This window comes from Camelus dromedarius, chromosome 1 (genome assembly GCF_036321535.1).
Source record: "Camelus dromedarius isolate mCamDro1 chromosome 1, mCamDro1.pat, whole genome shotgun sequence".
In the NCBI taxonomy this organism is placed as follows: domain Eukaryota; kingdom Metazoa; phylum Chordata; class Mammalia; order Artiodactyla; family Camelidae; genus Camelus; species Camelus dromedarius.
This window is the reverse complement of record NC_087436.1, coordinates 6,968,729-6,991,642: the sequence shown is the minus strand read 5'-3', so window position 1 is coordinate 6,991,642 and position 22,914 is coordinate 6,968,729. Positions and strand designations below refer to the sequence as shown.

General features: G+C 46.2%; 1 protein-coding gene across 7 annotated transcripts in view; it reads right to left on the bottom strand.

Moving 5' to 3' along the window:
- RAPGEF2 (Rap guanine nucleotide exchange factor 2) overlaps positions 1 to 22,914 on the bottom strand; it is a 219,872-nt gene that overhangs the window by 122,712 nt on the left and 74,246 nt on the right. For all 7 annotated transcript variants that reach the window (XM_064486607.1, XM_064486656.1, XM_064486708.1 and 4 more), the window contains exon 4: positions 15,887 to 15,970. In XM_064486607.1, coding sequence (XP_064342677.1) covers positions 15,887 to 15,970 — 84 coding nt within the window. The remainder of the gene's footprint in view (positions 1 to 15,886; positions 15,971 to 22,914) is intronic.

The window sequence follows — 22,914 nt, the reverse complement described above, 5'->3', positions numbered from 1 at the left end:
AAATTATAAAAGAAAACAGACATAACAGACTTCACTGAAGTGGAAAAGTTTTGCTTTGAAAAGACAATTTGGAAGAAAAAGACAAGCCACAGATTGGACAAAAATTTTCACAAAATATATCCAAAGAAGGAATTGTACTCAGAACACAACTCACAAATAAAACAGTCAATTCAATTTTTCTAATGGTCAAAATCCAATTTAAAATTTTTTTTTGTTTTAAATGGGTGAACTAACACTTCACCAAAGATACATGAACGACCAATTAACACATGAAAAACTTCTCAACGACACTAGTCTTCAGAGAAACACATAATAAAAGCACCGTGAGATCACCACCACATATCTGCCAGAATGGCTAACATTAGAAAGATGGACAATACTAAGTACTGGAGAAGATGTGGAGCAACCAGAATGCCTGAAATTTTCTGCTAGTGGGAGTACAAAATGCCACAGCCACTGCGGAAAACAGTGCAACAGTTTCTTATGAAGTTAAACATACACTAACCACATAACCCAGCAGTTCCACTCCCATGCATTTATTCAAGAAGTCATGAAAACAGATGTCCACAGAAACAAACGTTCATGAACGCTGACAGAAGCCCCCAAACTGGAAGCAACCCAAACCATTATCTGCAAGTTATGTTTTGTAAAACCGTAATACTACCTCACTTACAAAATGCAACAGGAAAACTTATGCAATCCGGCATCCCCTTCATGTAGGAATCGGCAAGATACTGCACGGCTTGCTTAAAATAAAACAAGAGAATTCTACACCGGAATGGGCAGTAAAACACCATTTAAGTTGTCAATGTCAGTCCGTACAGCCTTCTGACCCTGTAAGCACCTCTTTTTTGTATTCACTCTATTTACCTATCCCTCCACCCTACCCCCACCCCCAAAGCCTTCCAGGTGACTCAGTGTCCAGATTCTCTCTCTCTCTCTCCATACTTCCTGTAGCTCCCCCTGTCTGGCAAAGCACGAACTACACCATGCCCTAACCCCAAAAGTACTCACTTCACCTCAGGTACCCACTCACCTCTAGCCCCTAGATTTGGTTACAGCTGTCAAAGGTATTCCACCGCCAGACAGGCAAGTTCAAAGCATTCTTTATCTCACTGTTTCTATTCTCTGTAATTTCATTACAATACATCAGTCAGTCCTAAATGACTGACCTGTGCCCCACCAACTTCTATGTCCATGAAAACACTAGTCAGGCCCCAGGCCGTGGCACACCAAGGTCCCTGGTCCCAGCTTTCCAGAACCCCCAGGACCCTCTCATTCAATGATCTTAACACTTCAGTGGTTATACACTGATTTTCTCACCAATTCAAACCTGACTGACCACCTGCCTGCGAGCTCTGAAAATGAGAGTGGGAGGTCCAGCCAGACTGCAGTGACTGGACTCTCCCGGGCCTGGGCCTCAGGGCTGCACCCACCCTAAGCCAGTGTACCCAGTAACAAGCCCAGGTTGGAAACCTCTACCTTGGTCACCCACCTCTCCTAGCCTTGCCCCACGTTATCTCCTAGCCATCTTTACTGTCAAACACAAGGACCCTACTTCAGTGTCTTTTCCACTTATTGTCCCACAAGCACATCCCTAGAAAAGTTAAAACACCCCTCTTGTGCTTGAGTCGTCTTCAGGAAGCTCTTCTCCACTATGTTTGAAGGACTGTAATTATCCATATTCTGATACAGATAATCGGGGCGGGGGGGGGGAATGGACCCCTGCTTTAGCCACAATGATGTTTCCATACACAAAATTAACCATATTTATACAAACTGTATATAGTTAACTATTTATAAGATTAACATACAAAAGGTTACTCACTTTGTATCAATTATACCTCAACTGCGTTAAAAATTCACTTAAATAGGATAGTGATTATAAAACCTGGAAGACCCTATTCACAGATAACTCTTTACTCTGTGTTTCCAAAGTTACATAACAAGCTGAACTCCAAGATCAGGTGACAAAGTGGTAAGCTGAAACAGTCTCAAGATTCTGAATAACAATTAATAATTATTTTAGACTATATAAACTACCATGGCAGCAGAAAACTCTGAGAGAGATATATACATCCTGGAATACAGATGATTTAGCCTGATGAGAGAAAAGTTTTCCTATTTGCACAACTGAATTAAGTATGAATACATTTTTTTAAATTGAAGTTTAGTTGATTTACAATGTTGTGCTAGTTTCTGGTGTACAGCAAAGGGATTCAGATATATATATATGTATCTATCTCTCACACTTTTTACTATTATGGTTTACTATAGGATACTGAGTATAGTTCACTGTGCTATACAGGAGGACCTTGTTGTTTATCTATTTTATATATAGTAGTGTGTGTCTGCTAATCCCAAACTCCTAATTTACTCCTCACCCACCACCTTTGGTTCACAAGGGTGCATTCAGAAAACCACCACTAGGCATACATATATATATTTAAATATATTTCATGTATACTTAAATACTTAATGGTGGTTTTCTAAATGCACCCTAATGAGCCAAAAAATAATAATAAAAATAAAACCTAGGAAAGTGTTTTGACAGATTTTGACCATTGCCCCAATTTTTAACATTATCTGAAAATGTTTAATAGCAAAAGTTATCTTAATGAAACTGAGACACTAAGCAGTTTATAGTCATAAAATGTAAAGTAAGCCATCATAAAACAGAAGGTAAAAACTGTCCTTAAATATCTGACTCAAAAAAAATCACAGATAAAGGTAGAACTAAGAAAATCTAGATCTGGAACAGATAAACATTCAATACCAGAAATTATATTTTATATTTAATTACAAAAATATCTAATTCCTATACATGAAGCCATTCATGTGTGCTAAAAGTAAGAAACACCTAAGGCAATACGTAATTTTTAGTATTTTTGAACTCACAGCAATAAATAATAAATGTTAAGCAGATAGCTTTCAAACCCAGGTTAAATTTATTTAAATACTAACATAAAAAAGGCAGTGATCTACATGCCTAAGCTATTGTCTCACTTTATTTCAACTATTTAATTCTTGAAGTACGTTTAAATGACTTTTAGTAAATTGTTCAACAATACTAAAAAAAAAAAAAGTGGGGTACGTAATACAGAATAAAGTCATTTTCTTTAACATTCAAACATACAATTTTGTTGTTTATTTATATGGTATATGCCTATATATTATATATGTAATTTTATACTCATAGTAATATTTATTTATAAATATATAATTCAGTTCATAGTAAAATAAAAATGCGTCCCTGAAATTAACTGAAATTTTTATTTTAATAAAGACATTCCAATTTCACCAAGTATAACTGGCTTCATACATTAATCTCTCTTAGCAATAGCCTTACTCTTTTTTATTTTGTCAGCGTTCCCAATACTGAACAGTATATTTCTTGAAACGAAAACAAATTTCGTTGCTACACATTTTAAGACACTGTGAGCTCATACAGGTGACACAGTAATTGCCACACCCTCCAAACCAAGCCTTCCCCCAAATAATTGTGCACAACCACAGGCTAGGAGTGCCTTCCCACTTGGCAGAAAACACCTCCAGCATTTTACAGAGAAAAACAATACTGTATTTCGCCACACACAGACGTGTCAGACTTTAAAATCTTTATGAAATATGATATTTCCTTTGGCCAGAGAAATTCAAACATCACTGCAAATAAGGACCTCTGGGGTGAGCTCCCACAGGCACTTACGCAAGGACCACAGATGACAGGCTCCCTGGCTGAAGACTGTAAGCGGCAGGCGCCCTGTGGTACCAGGTCCACTCTACACACAGAGACACCAGAGATCTTCCCTTTAAGGCTACTTTGCTGGGACACCACCAGCGCCCCTATTCCGAGGACCACGAAGCCTGACTTGCAGGCACAGCACACCTGCGGTGCTGTAGTCATAGCAACCAATTCCCAGCTCAATCCGGCCACTGAGCTCCCTCCCCAGGGAGGGCTCTGCTCTGCGCAGAGGGAGTCACACGGGAAGGTGACTGGAAAGGGGCAGGTGTGATCTAATGGATGCTGAAACCACGTCCGCCCTCCAGGATGAAGACGTTCGGTACAGAAGCAGCTAAAAATACCAAAGGTGGAATGTTTCAGTATATTCCGCGGTGCCTTTTACCCGAGTTCACTGTCTTCCTGTAACTTAGACTCCTACCTCCCTCCTTTCAAACTGAACACAGGATACACTTCTATCAAGCCCAGAACTCTCCCTCCAGGTCAAACCAAGTCATCATCAGCTCCAGTCAAACCAAGCTCACCTTTGTTTTGATTTCTATTTGCCTTATTTGGAGCTCTTTCCTAGCATTTCTTTAAAATCTTAAGATACACGTTTACTTTATTTGGGTGTGTACCAGGGGAACACCTGTACGTGAGTCAAGCTCCGGCAGGAGGAGAAGAGGACAGAAGAGGGAGGTGAAGAGGGTCCAGGAAGGTGAGACACTAACAGAGGAGGAGAGCAGGAGGGAGACCAGAAGAGTGTGGGTAACACAGCCGCTGGCCCCCACTCCAGCATCCATCCCCTTTCTCCTTAGCAGGCTTTATCTCATTACTTTTAGGGGCACAGTACATCTCAGAATACAAGACCTGCAGACAGGATGGCTGGGCTTGGCCGGGAAGCCATGTCCTGAACTGAGGCTGAACAGAAGCGCTGAGCAGGGCAGACGGATGGGAGCCTGGACCGTCCTGGACGTGGACCTCCCAGATTCTCTCATGTGGGAGAAAACGCTGCTCCCGCTGTGCGCAAGCAACTGTCTTATGCAACCAAAATGAATTGTAATTAATACAGTGAGCAAACGACACCCAGGAAGACACCGCCTGCCCTCTCCCTCGGCTGCACCTGCACGGATGGAGCGGGGCCATCCTCGGGCCCCCGGACAGCTTCTTCCGGACACCGCTGCCTCTGCTCTCCCCGCTCCTCCTCCTCTGCTCTCACCTGACATTCAGTAAATCACAGCTTCTCAGAGTCATTTTTACAAGGGATTGTGTGAGCCCAATATTGTTAAGCTCTTTTTTTTTAAGGGCAAGTTAAAATGTAATCCTAAACCAATACGTTCAACAAATATCTATGAGGTGCCTGCTATGTGCTAGGCACTGGGGAAGGGAAGTTGAGGACTGCACCCCGTGCCTTTAAAGGGTCTTTGAGTTTAGCAGACACGTGGGTCCCTCCCGTGGGTGAAGAGGGCGGCGTGGCACCAATGGGCGAACGTCCCGGCAGAGTGAGCCGGTCTGAGCTGCCCGCACACCTCACCAAGGACTGTGGAGTCTCTCTGTTGGCAGCTGAGTGTCACGTAAGCTCACCATGCAAGGGAGCAACCAGGGAAAGTCTGAGCTTTTAAACGACAATATGGTGATACTGCGGAAGACGCCCTGGGGGCCTCAGGAGCTGCTCCCACAGAGCAAGTGACATCTGAGCAAAGGCCCCGGCGGTGACGAGGCAGGTGACTTGACAGATGCGGTCATTTCTAACTCTGGAGCGTGATTTGCCCCCCGCCCAAAAAAACCTGTCAGGGGAGAAAAGAGAGGTCAGAACTGAGACTCAAAGCAACGTCTAGAGCAGGTGACAAGCTATTCATTAAAGCTGTTAGAGACAGGAAGGGCACCCTGGACAGGGCACCAGCAGCCCCATGGCCTGGGCACACCGTAACCCCTGCTCCCCCCGCCCCCACAGTGCTGCTGCGGCAACGCACAAAGCCAGCAGCGCCCCATGCCCACGCCCACCGTGCCTGCCCCGCAAGCCCGAACCTCGCCGGGGCCGGGGGCACTGACTGCCTGCCAGTGACCACTGGTATCAGCGGGCATTCAACGCTCCTGTCACAATTTCTCTCTCTCGTCCAGACTCCTCAGCACCCACCACTGAACCCCCTAGCCCACCCACTGACTACGGCTCTGACCGTAAGACAGTCTGTAAAAAGGGTTTCACCCACTTCTGCAGTAACCTCCCTCCTCCCTGCATGGAGCTCTCCCCACTGGGTCACTGCCATCAGCGCACAAACACGCATCTTCGGGCTTTAAGGAAACAAATCCCCCTGACCTCACAGCTCCAGCCAGGACCCCGTTTCCCTGCTGATGAAATGATAAAACCTCTTTCCCCAGGGCCCATCTTCAGAGCACGATCTACTTCACTGAGGGGCTCCCCAGGTCACCCGTGACTCCCACACTGTTACGTCCAAGGGCAGGTCTCTAGTCTCACCTTACTGATGCTCCTTGAAGCAGCGGACAAACAGACCCCTCCTCCTCCTCAAGACACTGTTACCCCTCGGCTTTGATGGCACACTGCGGGGGTCTCTGGGTGTGGCAGCCCCACGTTCCAGGCAGGCACACGGACACACCCAGTAACACTGCAGGACGGAGGAGACAGAGGGATACGCGGGCAGAGAGCTGCAGGTGAGCGGTGGACCGAGATCAGGACAGACAGTTCAGTACTGCTACAAGCGTCAGGCTGGGGTTCAAAGAGACACCACTAGTAACGGAGGGTGATGTCTGATTCTGTTTTTTGTTGCCGTTGTTGTTGTTGTTGTTTTAGGGGGGAGTAGGTTTATGTATTCTTTTTTTTTTTTTTTAATGGAGGCACTGGGGATGGAACCCAGGACCTCGCACCTGCTGAGCACACCCTCTACCACTGAGCTCTGCCCTCCCGCCTTGATGTTTGACCTGCGAAGCTGGTTCCATCATTTGCTCATCACTTTTGATCAGCCTTGTTGGTGAACGACCTTCCTGAGACATGAAGCTGCCAGCACACCACCCCTTGTAGTGATTAGGGTTAACAGATTAATATTTTGAAAGAGCAATACATTGATCGTTTACTCTTGACAACTATCTGTTGAACCTAATAATCGCTCATCCTGAGAAGCAGAATGCTTTGGTGATCTCGATACGGGTGTGTCAGTTTTTTAACTGCTTCTGGGCTGGATGTGGGGGAAATAACGGTCAAAGATTGTGGGAAGTCAGTCAAGTCCCAGAGGACTGACTCACTGTCACACACACACATACACACACACCTTTATGCATGCAGGTGTACATTTTCATCCAATTATGTATTCAGTTATACATGTGTTTATATGTACAGATCAAATTGGATATTTTTAAGTTAAAACAGAAGTACGTTTCTATGACTCCCTGTCTAACCAACCATTTCATTAACTGTCCAACCACAGGCTCCAATCACCTGCTTCTGCAAAATACTGTGATAATGGAGTGTATAAAACAATGTCTAAGAGGTAGTTCTTGTAACTAGTAGTCCTTACTCATTCTGCTGCCATCCACTAACTGTCGGTCATTTCAAGTAACAACTGAATAAAGTGCGATGGCTTCTCTTGGGAGGAAGGAAGGGAAGAGGGAGGGTGGGGGAGGGAGGAACACTTTTTTCTTTTAAAGAAATATTAGAAACTTCCAACAGTGCTGGCCATAGAGGAAACTGATGAAAAGCGTATGCTATCAGCAGTGCTCCCCTAGGGCAGTCTGCCCAAGCAATAGAAATAAAAGCAAGAATAAACAAATGGGGCCTAATTAAACTTACAAGCTTTTGCACAGCAAAGGAAACCATAAGCAAAACAAAACGACAGCCTATGAAATGGGAGAAAATATTTACAAAAGATGAAACTGACAAGGGCTTGATTTCCAGACTATATAAACAGCTCATATGACTTAATAAGAAAAAAACCAAACAACCCAATCTGAAAAAGGGCAGAAGACCTAAATAAGCAATTCTCCAATGAAGACATACAAGTAACCAATAGGCAAATGAAAAAAATGCTCAATATCGCTAATTATCAGAGATGCAAATCAAAACTACAATGAGGTATCACCTCACATCAGCCAGAATGGCCATCATTCAAAAGTACACAAATGATAAATGCTGGAGAGGGTGTGGAGAAAAGGGAACCTTCCTATATTGTTTGTGGGAATGCAGTTTCATGCAGCCATTGTGGAAAACAGTACAGAGATTCCTCAAAAGACTAAAAACAGACTTAACCATATGATCCAGCAATCCCACTCCTGGGCATATATCCAGAAGGAACCCTAATTCAAAAAGACACCTGCACCCCAATGTTCATAGCAGCACTATTTACGATAGCCAAGAAATAGAAACAACCTAAATGCCCACTGGGAGATGACTGGATAAAGAAGATGTGGTGTATTTATACAATGAAATTCTACTCAGCCATAAAAAATGATAAAATAATGCCATTTGCAGCAACATGGACGGACCTGGAGAATTTCATTCTAAGTGAAGTAAGCCAGAAAGAGAAAGAAAAATACCATATGATATTACTCATATGTGGAATCTAATTAAAAAAAAAAAAGACAAACGAACTTATATATAAAACAGAAACAGATGTGCAGACATAGAATACAGACTTGTGGTAGCCAGTGGGGAAGAGGGTGGGAAGGGACAGACTGGGAGTTCAAGATTTGTAGATACCAACTGGTATATATAAAATAGATAAACAAGTTTATACTGTATAGCACAGGGAAATATATACAAGATCTTGTAGTAGCTCACGGTGAAAAAGAATATGAAAATGAATATATGTATATTCATATGTGACTGAAGCATTGTGCTGTACACCAGAAACTGACACAACATTGTAAACTGACTGTACCTCAATTAAAAAAAAAAAGTGCATGTTATCACTTCATTTAATCCTGTTATAAGTTACTGCTATCTTCTCATGTAAGAAGGGATGTAAGACCAATGTGTTATTTTAAAAACTTGATGGAGGTGGGGAGATTATAGCTCAAGTGGTAGAGTGCATGCTTAGTGTGCATGAGGTTCTGGGTTTGATCTCTAGTACCTCTTCTAAGAATAAATAAACAAATAAATAAACCTAATTGCCGTCCCCCCCCCAAAAAAACTTTAAAAACTCGATGAGGACAGTTTTAAGGTGATTTGCAGTTTTTCTTTTGTTTTCCTATTTTTCCCATCCCTTCCTCCCCAGTTTAATCCGTGCCATTCCTGTTGGATGTCGCCAGTACCTGAAGGAAAACCTCACCGGCCATGTACCACTTCCAGAACTCTGACCCCCAGTTAATGTCCAATAAAGGTACCTTCCGCCAGTGAGTTATTTTCAAAATGCCACACTCCATCTCCAATGAGGCATCACAAGACACAGCAAATGTGCACCCTTTCAAGAAGATGGTGTCCACGTGGAATGCGGGACACGTAACTGTGCCTCCGGTCCCCACCCCACAGACACAGAATTATCCTTCCACTGTTTCACCCACTTCCACTACTGGGGGAAAAAAAAACAGCAAGTTCTCAGCAATCAATTAACTTATCACACAGCACTGGCAGGCAGAAAGGAGGCCTGTGATTTTTAGACTCAAGTAGCTCGTTGTTTGTCATGTGAATCATAATGAGAACAGTATTCCAGCCTCTCAGAACTGATTAGCTCAATGTCTTGTTTCCCACTTATCCTCATCAGAGCTGCCAGCTCTAATTTAAAATGGGATTACGGCGGGTACCACGGCGTAATGTTCCTCCTGAGACTGTGGTGGACCTGGGATGGATGGAGGGAAGGGCTCTGGACCGTGGCCTGGCCGCCCCCGGAGAGATAAACAATGCACGTGCTTCTCCCAGCCTCCCATCCATGTCACCTGAGACCCACCCACCTGTAGTCCAGGCCTTTCCAGCCGGGTCTGCACACCTGTAAACCGGACATCCTCAGTGATGCTTCCACAGCCCCTGCATGCCCTACAGAGCACCCCTACCCTAGATAAGCAATCCTGTCCTCGGGCTTCCACTTGAGGAAGGGGCTCCTCGCCATGTATGCATTTCCTCCCAACCACGTCCAACAATCTAAGTCAGAAACCCAACTCCAAACTCACTTATCTAGGAGCCCCCTCTGACTGATTACCACATACACTAAAATAATGTCTTTGATGGGATTTTGCACTCGTTGTGGACTTGGCTGAGTCAATTTACACTCCACCATGTAACAACCCCGAGGCATTTCCTCATGCTGCACACACAACCACTTCACCTCACCAGCCAGACCTTAGCGTGCGTGACTGTCGCTTCCACTGGGAACTCCAGAACCAAGAGACCAAATGGTAGGGGTGAACGCAAGTTTCAGCTGATGTTGGAAATACCATGGAAATAACGCCTCAAAACTGCAACTCTACCAAACCTACTTTAGAATGAGGCAGAACTACCATATATATGAAAAGGGCCCGTGAACCAGCCCAAAATTGTGACAGCATTTCAAGGTTCAGCCTTCCCACGGACAGGGCTTTGCCAGTTATAGATGTAATTTCCTACGACATTCGTAGTGGTAGGTTACTCTGACTGCTAGGTCTGCAGCCTGACAAAACCTGGCAGCTGGACCCTCCCGTCCGTGCACTGCAAGCCTTCACCCGCCTGTGTAGGCCTTTGTCGCCAGGCCGTCTGGCTCCCAGTGTTAATTACCAACCTTCTCTTGGCACCTTCCAGGTTCCTAGGCTAACAGCTACCCTGGCCTTGTCTTTCAACCTTATGGCCCTGCCCTGGCACCACGCGGGTATGCAGCGAAGGGACTATTGACCACTTGCTCTGGATATGAAAAATACAGACAGGTTTTAACTGTCAGAGCAATAAAAATACTGCTTGTTTATGACTAAATACGGTGCCCATGATCATTTCACTTCTCTGGAGGCCCCCATGATAAAACTGACTCCACTGACAAAATCAAATTCAGTGTTTTAATAAGAATGTTTTCACCCCCCCAGGATTGTGACCAACATAAATTCAAAAGAGAGTCTGTATAATAATAATGCTTTGTGTTTTAAATATCTACTGTACTGACTTTTTTTTGCAAATAGATGCAAAAATGATCACTACATTAGTTGAAAAGGATTCCAGTTCTGTGAGTTAATATACAACCTAGATAAACGATCTCCTTCTCTAATAAACAATCCAAACAATGAGGTGAAAGTTTAGAAACACAGTGCAAACCTAGCTTTAGTATCTAAATCAGAATTATCAGCCTTTCCAAGAAGTCAGCAGCCAGAAAATCACATTCATCCAAGTTATGATACTGCGATTTGACTGTAAACAGGACTCAGCACACACAGTGGGGCAATGTTAGAAGTGAGAAAATTTAAAGTACATAACAATTTCTACTACACTTTCTTAAATACACTGATTCAGAGAATATTAGGGCAATAAACTTTATTGGTATTTTCCTGCCCATTATTTGCAGAAAACCAAATACTCTTTAAAAAACACTTCTAAACCTGCAACTTCAGCTAAGATAATTTTCATCTATTGCTGTCCAGCCCCGGGGCTGCTGCAAATGATGCCTTTGAGAAAATTAGTGGGAAGAACTCCTTCCTCAAGTTACTTCACCAACCTCTGCCTGTCACTGTCCTAACACACCAACCCACCACGGCTGTGGGTGTAAACAGCATGTCAGAGAGTTGTGCAGTGCACAACCTGAACAACTCAGTGACCACAACTGCTTCGTTCACAGGCTTGGGAAAACACATGCAGCTTATACTGTTTCTATATTCACCTACCGCGAAGGTCCCCTCTGGCACTTTCGGAAATGAGAATGAGACTAACTTTTGCTGGATTCCTGCGTTACCTCTGCTCACCATCTTTCTGATCACACGAAGACGCTGAATTTATTTTAAATTAGACTTTAAGAAAAACAAATAAACCTATAAATTGCACCTTGTTTCAAGAACATAAATGGCACTCCAAACAAGAGCTTGGCTTTGTCTTAGGGCAGCATTATATGTAACAATATTACAAGTGACACCACAGTCACTTGTACAAATATCCAAGTTTCAAAACTTGGTACACTTCAAACAGGTTTAGGATAAAACTCATAAAGCAACATTCGTATCAGTGAAATGGCTTGGAGCAGGGCCAAGTGAGCAGGCTGCCACTGACAGTCACAAAAATGCATAAGTTCCATAAAGGTTGAAAGTCTTAGCAAGGAACAACAGTCATGCTTGAATGACCAAAGTAAAGTGTAACCAAAACCCACTTTTATTTGTGATTTTTGAGAGAAAATAAAAATAAAAATGAAAAGTAAAGGGGTGGGGGTGGGGAGAGCTCAGTGGTAGAGCACATGCTTAGCATGCAGAAGGTCCTGGGTTCAGTCCCCAGTACCTCTGTTAAAAATAAACAAACAAATAAATAAATCTAATTACCTCTCCCCCCAAAAAACCAAACTCAAAAAAAAGTTGAAATTAGTTAATTAATTTTAAAAATATAAAATGCTGACCTAAATGTCAACTGAGGAATTCAGTGAAGCTAAAGAAATTTGGAAGCCAAACAACAGGCTTTCTGCAACGTACATCACCCTTCTCGCTTAATGGTGTCAGGTGTCAGAGCAATTTCATGAGAAGCAGTTAAAAACATGAAAATGTTGTCCAAAGTACTTTGATCCAGAACTAACCGTTGGGGGTGGGGTGTAGCTCAAGTGGTCCAGTGTGTACTTAGCATGCACAAGGTCCTGGGTTCAATCCCCAGTACCTCCTCTAAAAATAAACAAAATAAATTACACCCCCCTTCAAAAAAAAAAACCAAAAAACACTAACTGTTTGAGCTGAATCACCTGTCAAAATGAGTTGACACTTTCAAGAGAACAATCAGGTTACTTATTACGCGCACTGATAGCCAATCTCCAGCCTGACAGGATAAAAACGTGGTAAATGTGGAGTCCTCTGTGAACCAGTTGTTTTGTAAAAACAGACTGTTACTAACACCTAATCCATATTGTGCTTTAACCAAACCTCAGTGTTTCCTGGAATCACTAATGTCCACCTTTAACGCAGCCCCGTAGAGGCTCCTTCCAACAAGAACAATCTCAGTGCTATTCCTAAGGCCACATCTCCAAAGGAAACAAACAGCGTGGACACGGCCGAGGCCGCCAGGTGCAGCATGAGGAAATCGCCTATATTTAGCACCGGCTTATCATTCCGCCTGGAACGCTACTCCAGCCTTCATGCCACAAGAGTCCTGACTCGCGAGCATCTGACATCCAGCCAGAGAGAGTCGCTTATGGCATCTTTGAAAATAATTAGACATGGGATCCAATGTGCTCATGAAACAAGCCTGAACTGCAAGTCCCCTTTCTTCTGGAACAGCAGCTTTCCGAACACTGGGTCCCCTGTCCGGAAGTTAGGACAAGCTGTGACTTGACTAGCTGACAGTGGCTGGTTGTCAGGAAAAGGCCACCCCGGGCTCCTCTGCGATTCTGGGAATTGTCCACAGATTGGTACAACAGACCTCGCAGAGCAATGGTGAGGAAGTCACCAACCTCGGTTCTCTCCAAGATGCATAAATTTTAAATCACATTCACTATAGTGTTATTTGTAAGAAAAAGTATCGAAAATTTACCCTTTACAATTATTAACTGAATTGTGGGAAGTTCAAACAACTGAACATTAAACAGACATCAAAATGCATAAAGACGAAGCCTTTACAAAGAGGTTTTGACGTTACAAGGCAAGTGTATGTATACATATTCTTTAATTGAAAGGGCAAGATATTAAACCATTTATAAAGCACGCTCTTAAGTATGCAGAACACATACACATAGGACTAGACTGGAAAAAGCCCAGAGTATTCAAGAATGATGATCTTGGACGAGAGACTTCAGGTGGTATGTTTCCTTCTCTGTACTGCTGATGATTTTTAAAAATATCTTATTTATTTATTTTTTATTTTGTTTCGGGGGGAGGTAACTAGTTTTGTTTGTTTGTTTGTTTGTTTGTTTGTTTGTTTATTTTTAGAGGAGGTACTGGGGATTGAATCCAGGACCTCTTGTGTGCTAAACACGCACTCTACCACTGAGCTGTACCCTCCCCCTTGCTGATCATTTATATAGCAATTATCATTGCTTTTTACATTAAAATTATACGTAATTTTTAAAACATGCTGATGCTTGAATATTATTTGCCTACACCCACTCCCAAGTTCAGAAACAGAGGCAGAGCCTCCAGGAAGAGAACAGAGGGTAGGTCCTGTGTGGGAAGAACAGGACAGTGGGCAGCGTTCCCTCTATGCTCCTCAAGGACACAAGCCCTCGAGCTACAGGGCCCACCCATGGGGGGCGCAGGCCTCCTGGGCAGAATCTGGGGGCATCCCCAGCAGCTGCACCTCTGGGCTCCTCAGCTATGAAAGCAGGTCACCCTCGCACCCACCCCGAAGGGCAGTCATGAAATTACACGACTGGACAGACACAAAGCTTCTTGGACGATGCCTGCGAGCAGACAGCACTCCCTGTCAAAGCCCGAGCTGCTCTCGCATCACCGCATTCCAGGACGACTGTCACCTCCCTCTGTGACGACGCCAGCACCAGGACATCCCGCACCTGCTGCTGCTTAAGGACAACAGACCTGCTTGACGTTCACTTTTGTCTCTCGCCTCTCATCTCTATTGCGTTTCCTCCCTGATCTTTGTTACTTTTTCCTTTTGCTAACTTAAGGTTTTGTTTGTCCTTCTTTCTCTAATTCTTTTAAGTGGTCAATTTACTAAACAGAGACAGACTCACAGACAGAAAACACACCTATGGTTACCAAAGGGGAAAAGAGGGGAGGGACAAACTGGGAGTTTGGGATTAACAGACGCAAACCACTGTATATAAAGCAAATAAACAGCAAGTTTCCACTGCACAGCACAGGGAACTAGATTCAGTATCTTGTAATTATCTAGAATGAGAAAGGATATGAAAATGAATATATACATGTTTAACTGAATCACTACATGGTACACCAGAAACTAACACAACATTGTAAACCAACTACATTTCAATAAAAAATAAAAAAAGAACCGCCACCACCAAACCGGCAGCAGGGCGCCTCTCCATCGGGGGCCGGCCGACCTGACCTGGGGGGCGCCGAGGACAAGGAGGCCTGGCCCCGCGCTGCACCCCGGCCTTCCTCACTGCTGCCCAGGCCCAGCCCGGCCCCCTGGGCGTCCCCTAGAACAACAGAAACCACCTCTCCCGGCTCACTCGCTCTTCCTACAGAAACGCGTGCACATCTTCAGAGCACTGTCCTACCACGTCCCTGGCCCGTTCAGGAGGATCATCAGGGCTATACTTTCACATTCTGATGAGAGTGAGGTTACAGGAGGTGGGGCAGGAGGGGCGCAGGCCACCACACTTTAATTAATGTAGTCAATTTAAAAAAAATACTTATCTAGTAATTTTAAATAAAGATATGAAATCAGTTAAGATTTTAAAAAGCCTTTAATCAAAATAAACATACTTAACTGTGAAAAGCGCACATTTGGGGGAGAACAACTGAAACTGGGGGTCTCTGGAGCACCAGGACCCCTGCAGAGGCAGCCAGGCCAGTGCACGGCGCCCCGCCCCGCCCACCAGACCCAGTCTGCAGGGTCTGGAGAAAAGACCCAGGCATCAGGGTCAAGCGTGCCAACGCTGGGGACGAGGGCCCTCCGTAGCAGTCAGCACAGGGGATCCGAGTCCCGGGGAGGGCAGCCCCGATGGCTGGAGGGGGCCCTGCACACGGACTGGCAGCAGACAGACAGGCGGCCGCCCGCCCCGCTCCCCGCTCCCGGCTCCAAGTCCCCTGGCCCCAGGGACCGCTCCCTGCCTCTCTGCAGACTAGAGTGAAGCCCGTCACAGACGCAGGTCTATTCCTGACCAACGCACGGGCGCTCCCTGACCTGGTGTGGTCATGTCACATGTGCAAAATACAAAGAAGTAAACGGAGAGACTCAGTCCCCCCACCTTTCCTCTGTCCTCCCCCTTAAGAGGCTGGAACTGGGGCTACAACATTCAACAGTCCTTTCTTAAAGATCTCTATGCCAGCAGCCGAGGTGCGGCCCCGCTCTGTCAGAAGAGGAGAGAGGCAGAGAGAGGAATTCCACAGAAGGACGGCCAGCTTCGTGGAAGAGGGACCACAGAAACATGTGTACAGTACCTGCTGCGTGGAAGAAACATGGACTCCTTAATGAACACGGAACCAGAGAGTAGGATATACCAGCAGGTCCCAATATCATCAGGGCTGAAAGAAAAGACAATAAAATTAGCCGGTTATCTCTAACGAAAAAAATAAAAATTAAAAACATACATAGCACCAAGTATAGTACCCATGCTAATCCTAGAATCCTGAAAAACAATGAATGGCATAACACAGGCACATAAAATATCATTATTTAGCTATTGGAGTCCGTTTTTTAATACCCAAATAAGCTAAATGTATTTATCAGCATACTTAAATGTTTTAAATGTTCCTCAGACCTATAGCACTTTATTTTATTTTTTATAAGTTTTATTTTTTCATCTAATCTTTTCAATCTGAAAAGACTTTCCCTTGCTTCATAAAACAAAAAATATAAAGAGGTCAGCAGTGAGACTCAGCTCCCCCTCTTTCCCTGTCCACCAAGCTCCCACGTCCCTGCACCAGATGTGCTGGAATTCTTTCAGAATTTCCTTACACACACGTACACAAAAATTGGCCCATTCTTATGCCCTCCTCCACCTTTTTTTCCATTTTACAGCACAGACAGCATGCTGTACAGTGTTCTTCCCTTTGTGCTCTTAGAGGCCTTCTCATCAGAAGATGGCTTTCTTGTTCAGTCCAGACATGCCTTGCTGGACTGAAGCAGCCCCCTCCTGCTGCCATTTCAGTGGGTTTAATGTATGCAGTTAAAAGAAAATTCAGACTGTAATGAGTGATCTTGTACCTCCAGCAGTAACTGTGATGAGTAACCAGAAGTCCAGCTGGGGGGTGAAAGGCCACACCCTCGTGACCCTGATAAACACAGTCAGGGGTCCTCCCCAGGCGGTGCACCCCAGAGGCTCCTGGCCTCCTGCAGCCCTCCTGGGGGAGTCTGCCTATTTGTCTAACAAACGTTTAACACCTCACAGTGAGGGCTGTTCCAGGTGACCTTAGGACACCTCACAAAACAACAACAACAAAGATCCCTGACCTCATGGAGCTTATATCCTGGGGGGACAATACACACAACAGACAATAAAAAAAAATACATCAGTAAATTACAAGTCCATGCTCTGGGGCGTAAATTAGTGGAGGGCAAGGAAAACAGGGGTGGGCGATACAATTTTAAATGCGTGGTCAGGACGAGTCTCGCTGAAAGAAGAGCCTGTCTGAGCAGAGGAGTGGGGCCCCTGGAGTGGGGCCCCTGGCCCGGGGCAAGGGGGTGAGTGCAGGGGCCCAGGCGGGCGGCGCTGGGCAGGGCGGCCAGGGAGCGGCTGGAGACTGGCTGTCATGACCTTCACACACCTAGGATTGACACTGAGATCTAAGCCTGTCTGGTGGTTGTCCGGCTTCCACATACATGCACATGAGCCAGGACGCTCCCTTCAAGTGCCTGTCCCAGGCTCTACCCATCCCACCCGGCCCCAGTGTCTGACCACTGCTGGGAGAGCCGTCACAGCGCCTTTAAACAAATATCCCCGGTCGTTCTTATCCCTGCACTTGTCAGGCTGAACAACCTTGAGAAAAACTATCTCGGGATCAAGCCCAAATGAGAACAAAAGGCAGGGAAAAGTGACAGCCCTGTCACTGCCCATGTCACGAGTTTTGTGGGTCTTATTCACCAATATTACTTTAATTTTTCTCAAATAGTTGTTTTATGTCATTCAACTATGCGCTAAGGAGTCCCGTCAAGGGCTGCTGAGATGCCTAAAGCTAGGAATCTTGGGATGACCATGACTGAGCATGTCCTGGTAACCGAGTCTTCCAGCACCAGTAACAGGCAGAGGGAAAACCCTGAAGACGACAGAGGCGCGTGCAGGAAGGAAGACCTCTGCAGGTCCCTCCATCACCCGGCCAGACGCTCAGAGAAGCCCTGCAACTTCCAGATGGAGTTGGAGAGAGAGAGCCACAAGGGCAGGCCGGGTCCCAGCCCCCACGCTGCACCCCGCCACCGGGAAGCCACGGAGCCCTGCCTGCGACAAGCACTGAGGAAAGGGAAGACAGCCAAGCAAAACAAAACAAAACGAGACAGGCCAGCAAAAACGATCAGCTCGCCTTCAGTGAGACCTGAGAGAAGGACCCGGAGCAGTCGTGCTGGACCGGCCCCTCCTCCAGGCCCACTGGGATGGCAGGTCTGGAATGGGATGGGGGTGGGGGCACACCCCCCGCCCCACTCTTTCCCACCTTACCTCCTGCTGCCCTCAGCACAAGCCCCGCTGCTGTGGGGGGCTCCTGTCTGTGACCCGCCGCCTGGTCCTCTTCACCTCCTAAGTCAGCCTTCCTCTGCGGGATCTCATTCATTCCAGGATGCATTCCCCACCCACTTGTCCTATGTTGTCCTTCCCTACCTCAGTCCCACTCCCAAGCTCTCTGTTCCCCACCTTCCCCCACTGGAGCTCCTTCAGGCATCGTGGACACAGGGCAGGATGTCAGTCAGCGTTTACTCAGGTAAATGAGACCAGGACCTGCTTCCTCTTGTGACCCAGGTTCCCTGGGAGGAGGAAGCCCAGCCCCTCGGTGCAGCCCCCAGGAGAAGTAGGATGGAGCCAGGCAGAGAGCACGGGCTTGGGGACACACATCCTGCCCCAGCCACCATCATCCCGGCGAAGGGAGCTTTGGGGTCCAGCTCCACAGCTGCACATGGGGATATCAGGCCTCCTTCACAACTTTGATCTAATGAAACAATATCCATCAAGGCCCTTGCAAAACAAGCGCATAAAAAACAAAGGCTCTCCTCCTCCCTTTTCCTCCCTGCAGGAACCAACCTACGACCTCACTTTATGCTCCCGACCCAACACAGCCGAGGTGACAACTGTCATGCTGTCCAGCCATACTGTGCTCTCCCCTCCCCTGTGCCTCAGGACCTTTGAACAAACCCGCTGACCCAGTCTCACGGAGTGCCTTTGCCTAGTAAACGCATTACTCACCCTTTGAAGCCCAGGTCAACTACTACTTCCTCTGAGAAACGATTTAACATCTTCTCAATAAAGTGAGTCATCCTCCTCCTGGGTCCCCAGGGCACTCTGTACTTGGTCCCATGACGCAGCTGCCAGGGTGTTGTAATCACTTCAGAAGTTTTCCCCCATTAGCTTTCAAACTCTTCTAACTCATCAGAATCTCTCATACACACACCATATAACGCTCGACTGGCACTCAGATATTTCATCAATAAATGAACTAACAGTTGATTATACACCAACTCGGAGACAGTATTAAAGTGTCTGAAAGTCAAAGACGTGAGCTTCAACTTAGCAGGAACTGGGAAAATGAAGCCGGGCTCGGCGACTGTCCGGAGCAATACCGTGGATGCCCACGGGGTGGCGGTGTCTGCACGCTGAAGCGCTGCAGGTCCGCCACATTCCGGCTCAGAGGGGAGGGGGCTCACACGTGGGACCACGCTGGGTCGGCAAGGGGGCTGGGAGAGTAAATCCAAGGAGACAGGTTAAACCAGTACCGGTGATCATTAGACGGCAAAGAAATGACCTGGGGGAAAGCTATTTCATTCAGTTGTTGATACACTGAAAACTCCAAGGCTGCAGGAAGGGGCAGGAAAGGGCAGGAGGGAGCAGGAGAAAGGCTGTCACAGAAGCCGAGGGGCAGCGGCTGCGGCCACGCGCACTGACCCCGCGGACACCGGGCTGAAAGCCCGCCCGCCGCCAGCCGCCCGCGGACCCCTCACCGAGGTCTGTGCATTTGTGTTTGGGGAGGAAGGTGTCAACCAAGGGAACTGCAGGGATGGTACCCAGACAACGACAAACCATCCGGGACCAGAGGTCCGGGCACGGAGGGGCCGGTCCGGGAAGGGACCCCTCCCGCGGGCGCGGACGGAGGGCGGCGGGCGGGGCGCGGGGCCCGTCCGCGCCGCATGCGGACGGCAGTACCCGGGATCCCACGCGGATGCGCAGACGGCTCCGCGAACACGAGTGGGCGCTGGGGCAGGAAGGTCCGGAAACGGGAGAGGAAGCCGCGCAAGGGGAGGGGGGAGGTCAGGTACGACGGAACACCGGCTTTTCCGGCGTGTTCGGAAGAGAGGCTGCCTTCTCCCGCCCAGGATGCTCGCCGTGCGCACCCGGGGAGCGGGACTGCTGGCTCCACGTCTGGACCTAGGACACCAGAACGGGAAGTAAGTGAAGGCCATCAAAGTCCCAGTAAGTAGGCGGAGACGGCCAGCGAGGAACCCCGGAGGGCCAAGCACCGGTGACCCGGCTAGAAACACACCTGTCCTTTCCCTCCGTCTGCGGTCCCGGCAGCCTCACCCAAGGAGAACGCCGGGAAGCAGGGGTCTCCCCGAATCTTCTGCGTCTCCACCCACCGCGTTCCGGGGGCTCCCCTCCCAGGCAGGCCTCTCCTAGCCGGAGCCCCTGCTCCAGTCCAGGGCCGCGGTCCCCGCCCCCGTGCTGTTACTACACACTTCCGACCCGCGCAGACGCCTACTCTCAAGTACACGACTATGCCAACAGCCAAGTAGGAATAACTTTACAGGTGACCCTCCACCCTTTCGTGGGAGTCGGCAGCTGGGTCTCCATGTGGACTGGCGAGCCCCTTGGACAGAAACCCGGCCAGCCCTCTGCCCGCGGTAACAGCTCCTGCTGCTGGCTGAGGGGGATTTCCTAGGAACAGAGTGTCCCAGGTCTGAAAACAGAAGTTCCAACAGCCGCCACCTTCCCATATGCAGATGGCTTTCCTCTTTTTCACAATACATTCCATCACTCCTGTTACTGGATTTATCAAAAAGTTTACTAATTCTTTTCTGCTCCTCTGGTGGGTCTCTAAGCTTTAAGCTCAAAGACAAAATACGTATTATGTATTTTTGTAAGGCCAACGGCACAAAGCGAGCTGCCGAGAAAAGCTACTGCAATGGCGGCCTAGCGCAGGGCCCTAACGATGCCAGGTCAAGGTCGAAAAAAGGCCAGGTGCAGGTGCCAGTTTTACTTGGGCATAAAGTGTGGGACATATTTTAGAAGGAGCTCTACCAAGAGTTAAAGTTTACATTTCTAACCTACAGAACAGCAATACTGCATGAGGAAAGTATACACTTCATAATAATTATTTATACAGAAGTACATAATCAAATTCCCACACGTATGAAAACACATTTTAAAAGTAGAGGGTAACTTTTTTGTTCTAGTTCCTGAAAGTTTTAAATTATAAGGAAGTTACTTCACTTTAATTCTTCAAAACTCTGAAGGAAAAAAAGTGCTAGTTCAACATTAGGTTTTTAAGAAAATTCTGCTCTCTTCTTGATACCAATTCAATTTCAGGGGCTTGAAACCAGCAAATAGGGTAAATCCGTAACATCCATAAGAACCCTGAAAGCTGATGGAAATATTAAGGCTCTTTTAGCTTTATTTTGAAAATATTTTATTTGAAATGTATTAAAATAAAGCATTTTGAAAGTATTTTTATTTTTGAAAAATACTATGTTTTGAAAGTTTGGAGGATTTTTTTTTATTCATAATTCACTTAACAAGCAGAATGAATAATATAAACTACTGAAAACTAGTAAAGACGAAAGTTCTGCAGGCTCCCTGTGCAGTCACTCTTAAATTTATAAAATCCATTTGAAACAGGAAATGAAGGAATAATATCTTGTGAGTTACAAAGTTATTCAATAAACCCTTTTTTTTTAAAAATAGAGGCACTGGGGATTGATCCCAGGACCTCACGCATGCTAAGCACACACTACCGCTGAGCTACACCCTCCCCTAATACTCTTTAGCATAATTCCTCAATGAGTGACTCAGCTGCACTGAGGGCAGAGGCTATGTATCCAAGGGTTTGAAGAACAATTTATCAAATTTATAAGAGCAGCCAAAGTCAACTCTTTTGAAAACTACCAAAATTAATTTACAAATCTGCATCTTTCAGAGTTACACACTGCAATTTCACTTTCACGACAAACCTCTTTTCATCTAGAGAAAACTGGCGTCCAGAAATGCTAAGGAAAACTTGCAGCTGTCAGATACCAAATTCAAACCAAATCTGCCCAGCCCAGCGACAAGGGCCCCGGGCCAGTTCACCTTGAGCCAGTCACCAGAAAGCACAGGAAGTAGTAAGTCTTATCTGTTGACAACGCATTACTTTAAACAGCTATATTTAAGAGGAGTTAGAGGTTTTTATTTGCTAAGTAGTTTCACGGAAAATCGACACAAAGAACCTCACACCGAAGGTGCAGTCCGCTGTTTTATCAGGAAGTTAGACCATCATGAAGGCCGTGATCTGCTCACCTAGCAAAGGAGGAGCTCCCTTTGAAATAAGCACAAAAAAATAACAGAGAAGACCAGGTGCACATTCCTGTGCCGACGTCACGACAAATGTAAATCTGAAACGCAAACACAGTCCCGGCCCGGGTGGGGTTTAGAGACTAAATACGGTTTTAAATCCCTTTATTTAACTACTCTTGTATTCACCATGAAAAGAAAACATTTTCATTCAAAGACTTACAGTAAATATACAAGTATCATTATTGCCAAGAACCCCTGAAGTATCACCATAGGAGCACAAAGCAGCCTTCTGAAGTCAGTCTGCTTGTGGGTATGTGTGCGCACGGGTATGTGTTTGAATTTTCATGCTTCCATACAGGACATGTGGCTGAACATCCTTAACCTGCAAGTCTGTGCGAAGGCTAAGCCTTTACAGATACCACTCTTCCGAGTCAGTGAAAACCTCAGGATTTGCCTTTTCCTTATACACAGACCCAAGGAAAGTTACGGAAACCGGACAAGAAGGACATTTCAAACAGTGGTAACACCCTGCTGGGGAAGAAAGGAAAAGAGGTTTGAGATACTTTCTTAAGCAACCTAGGTGATAGATGAGCACTTTTGTAAGCATGTTCTAACAAGGTGTGTGTGGGAGGTGCGGGTGGGAAGGAAAAATAAAGAATAAATAAATGTTATAACGAGACTTTAGTGTAAAATAAAATAAAAGTTTGGCCCCATCAGGAAGGAGGAAGCAGGACAACCATGGGATGAAAGAGCCAGAGGAAAACTTTGTAAGGATGGGAGACA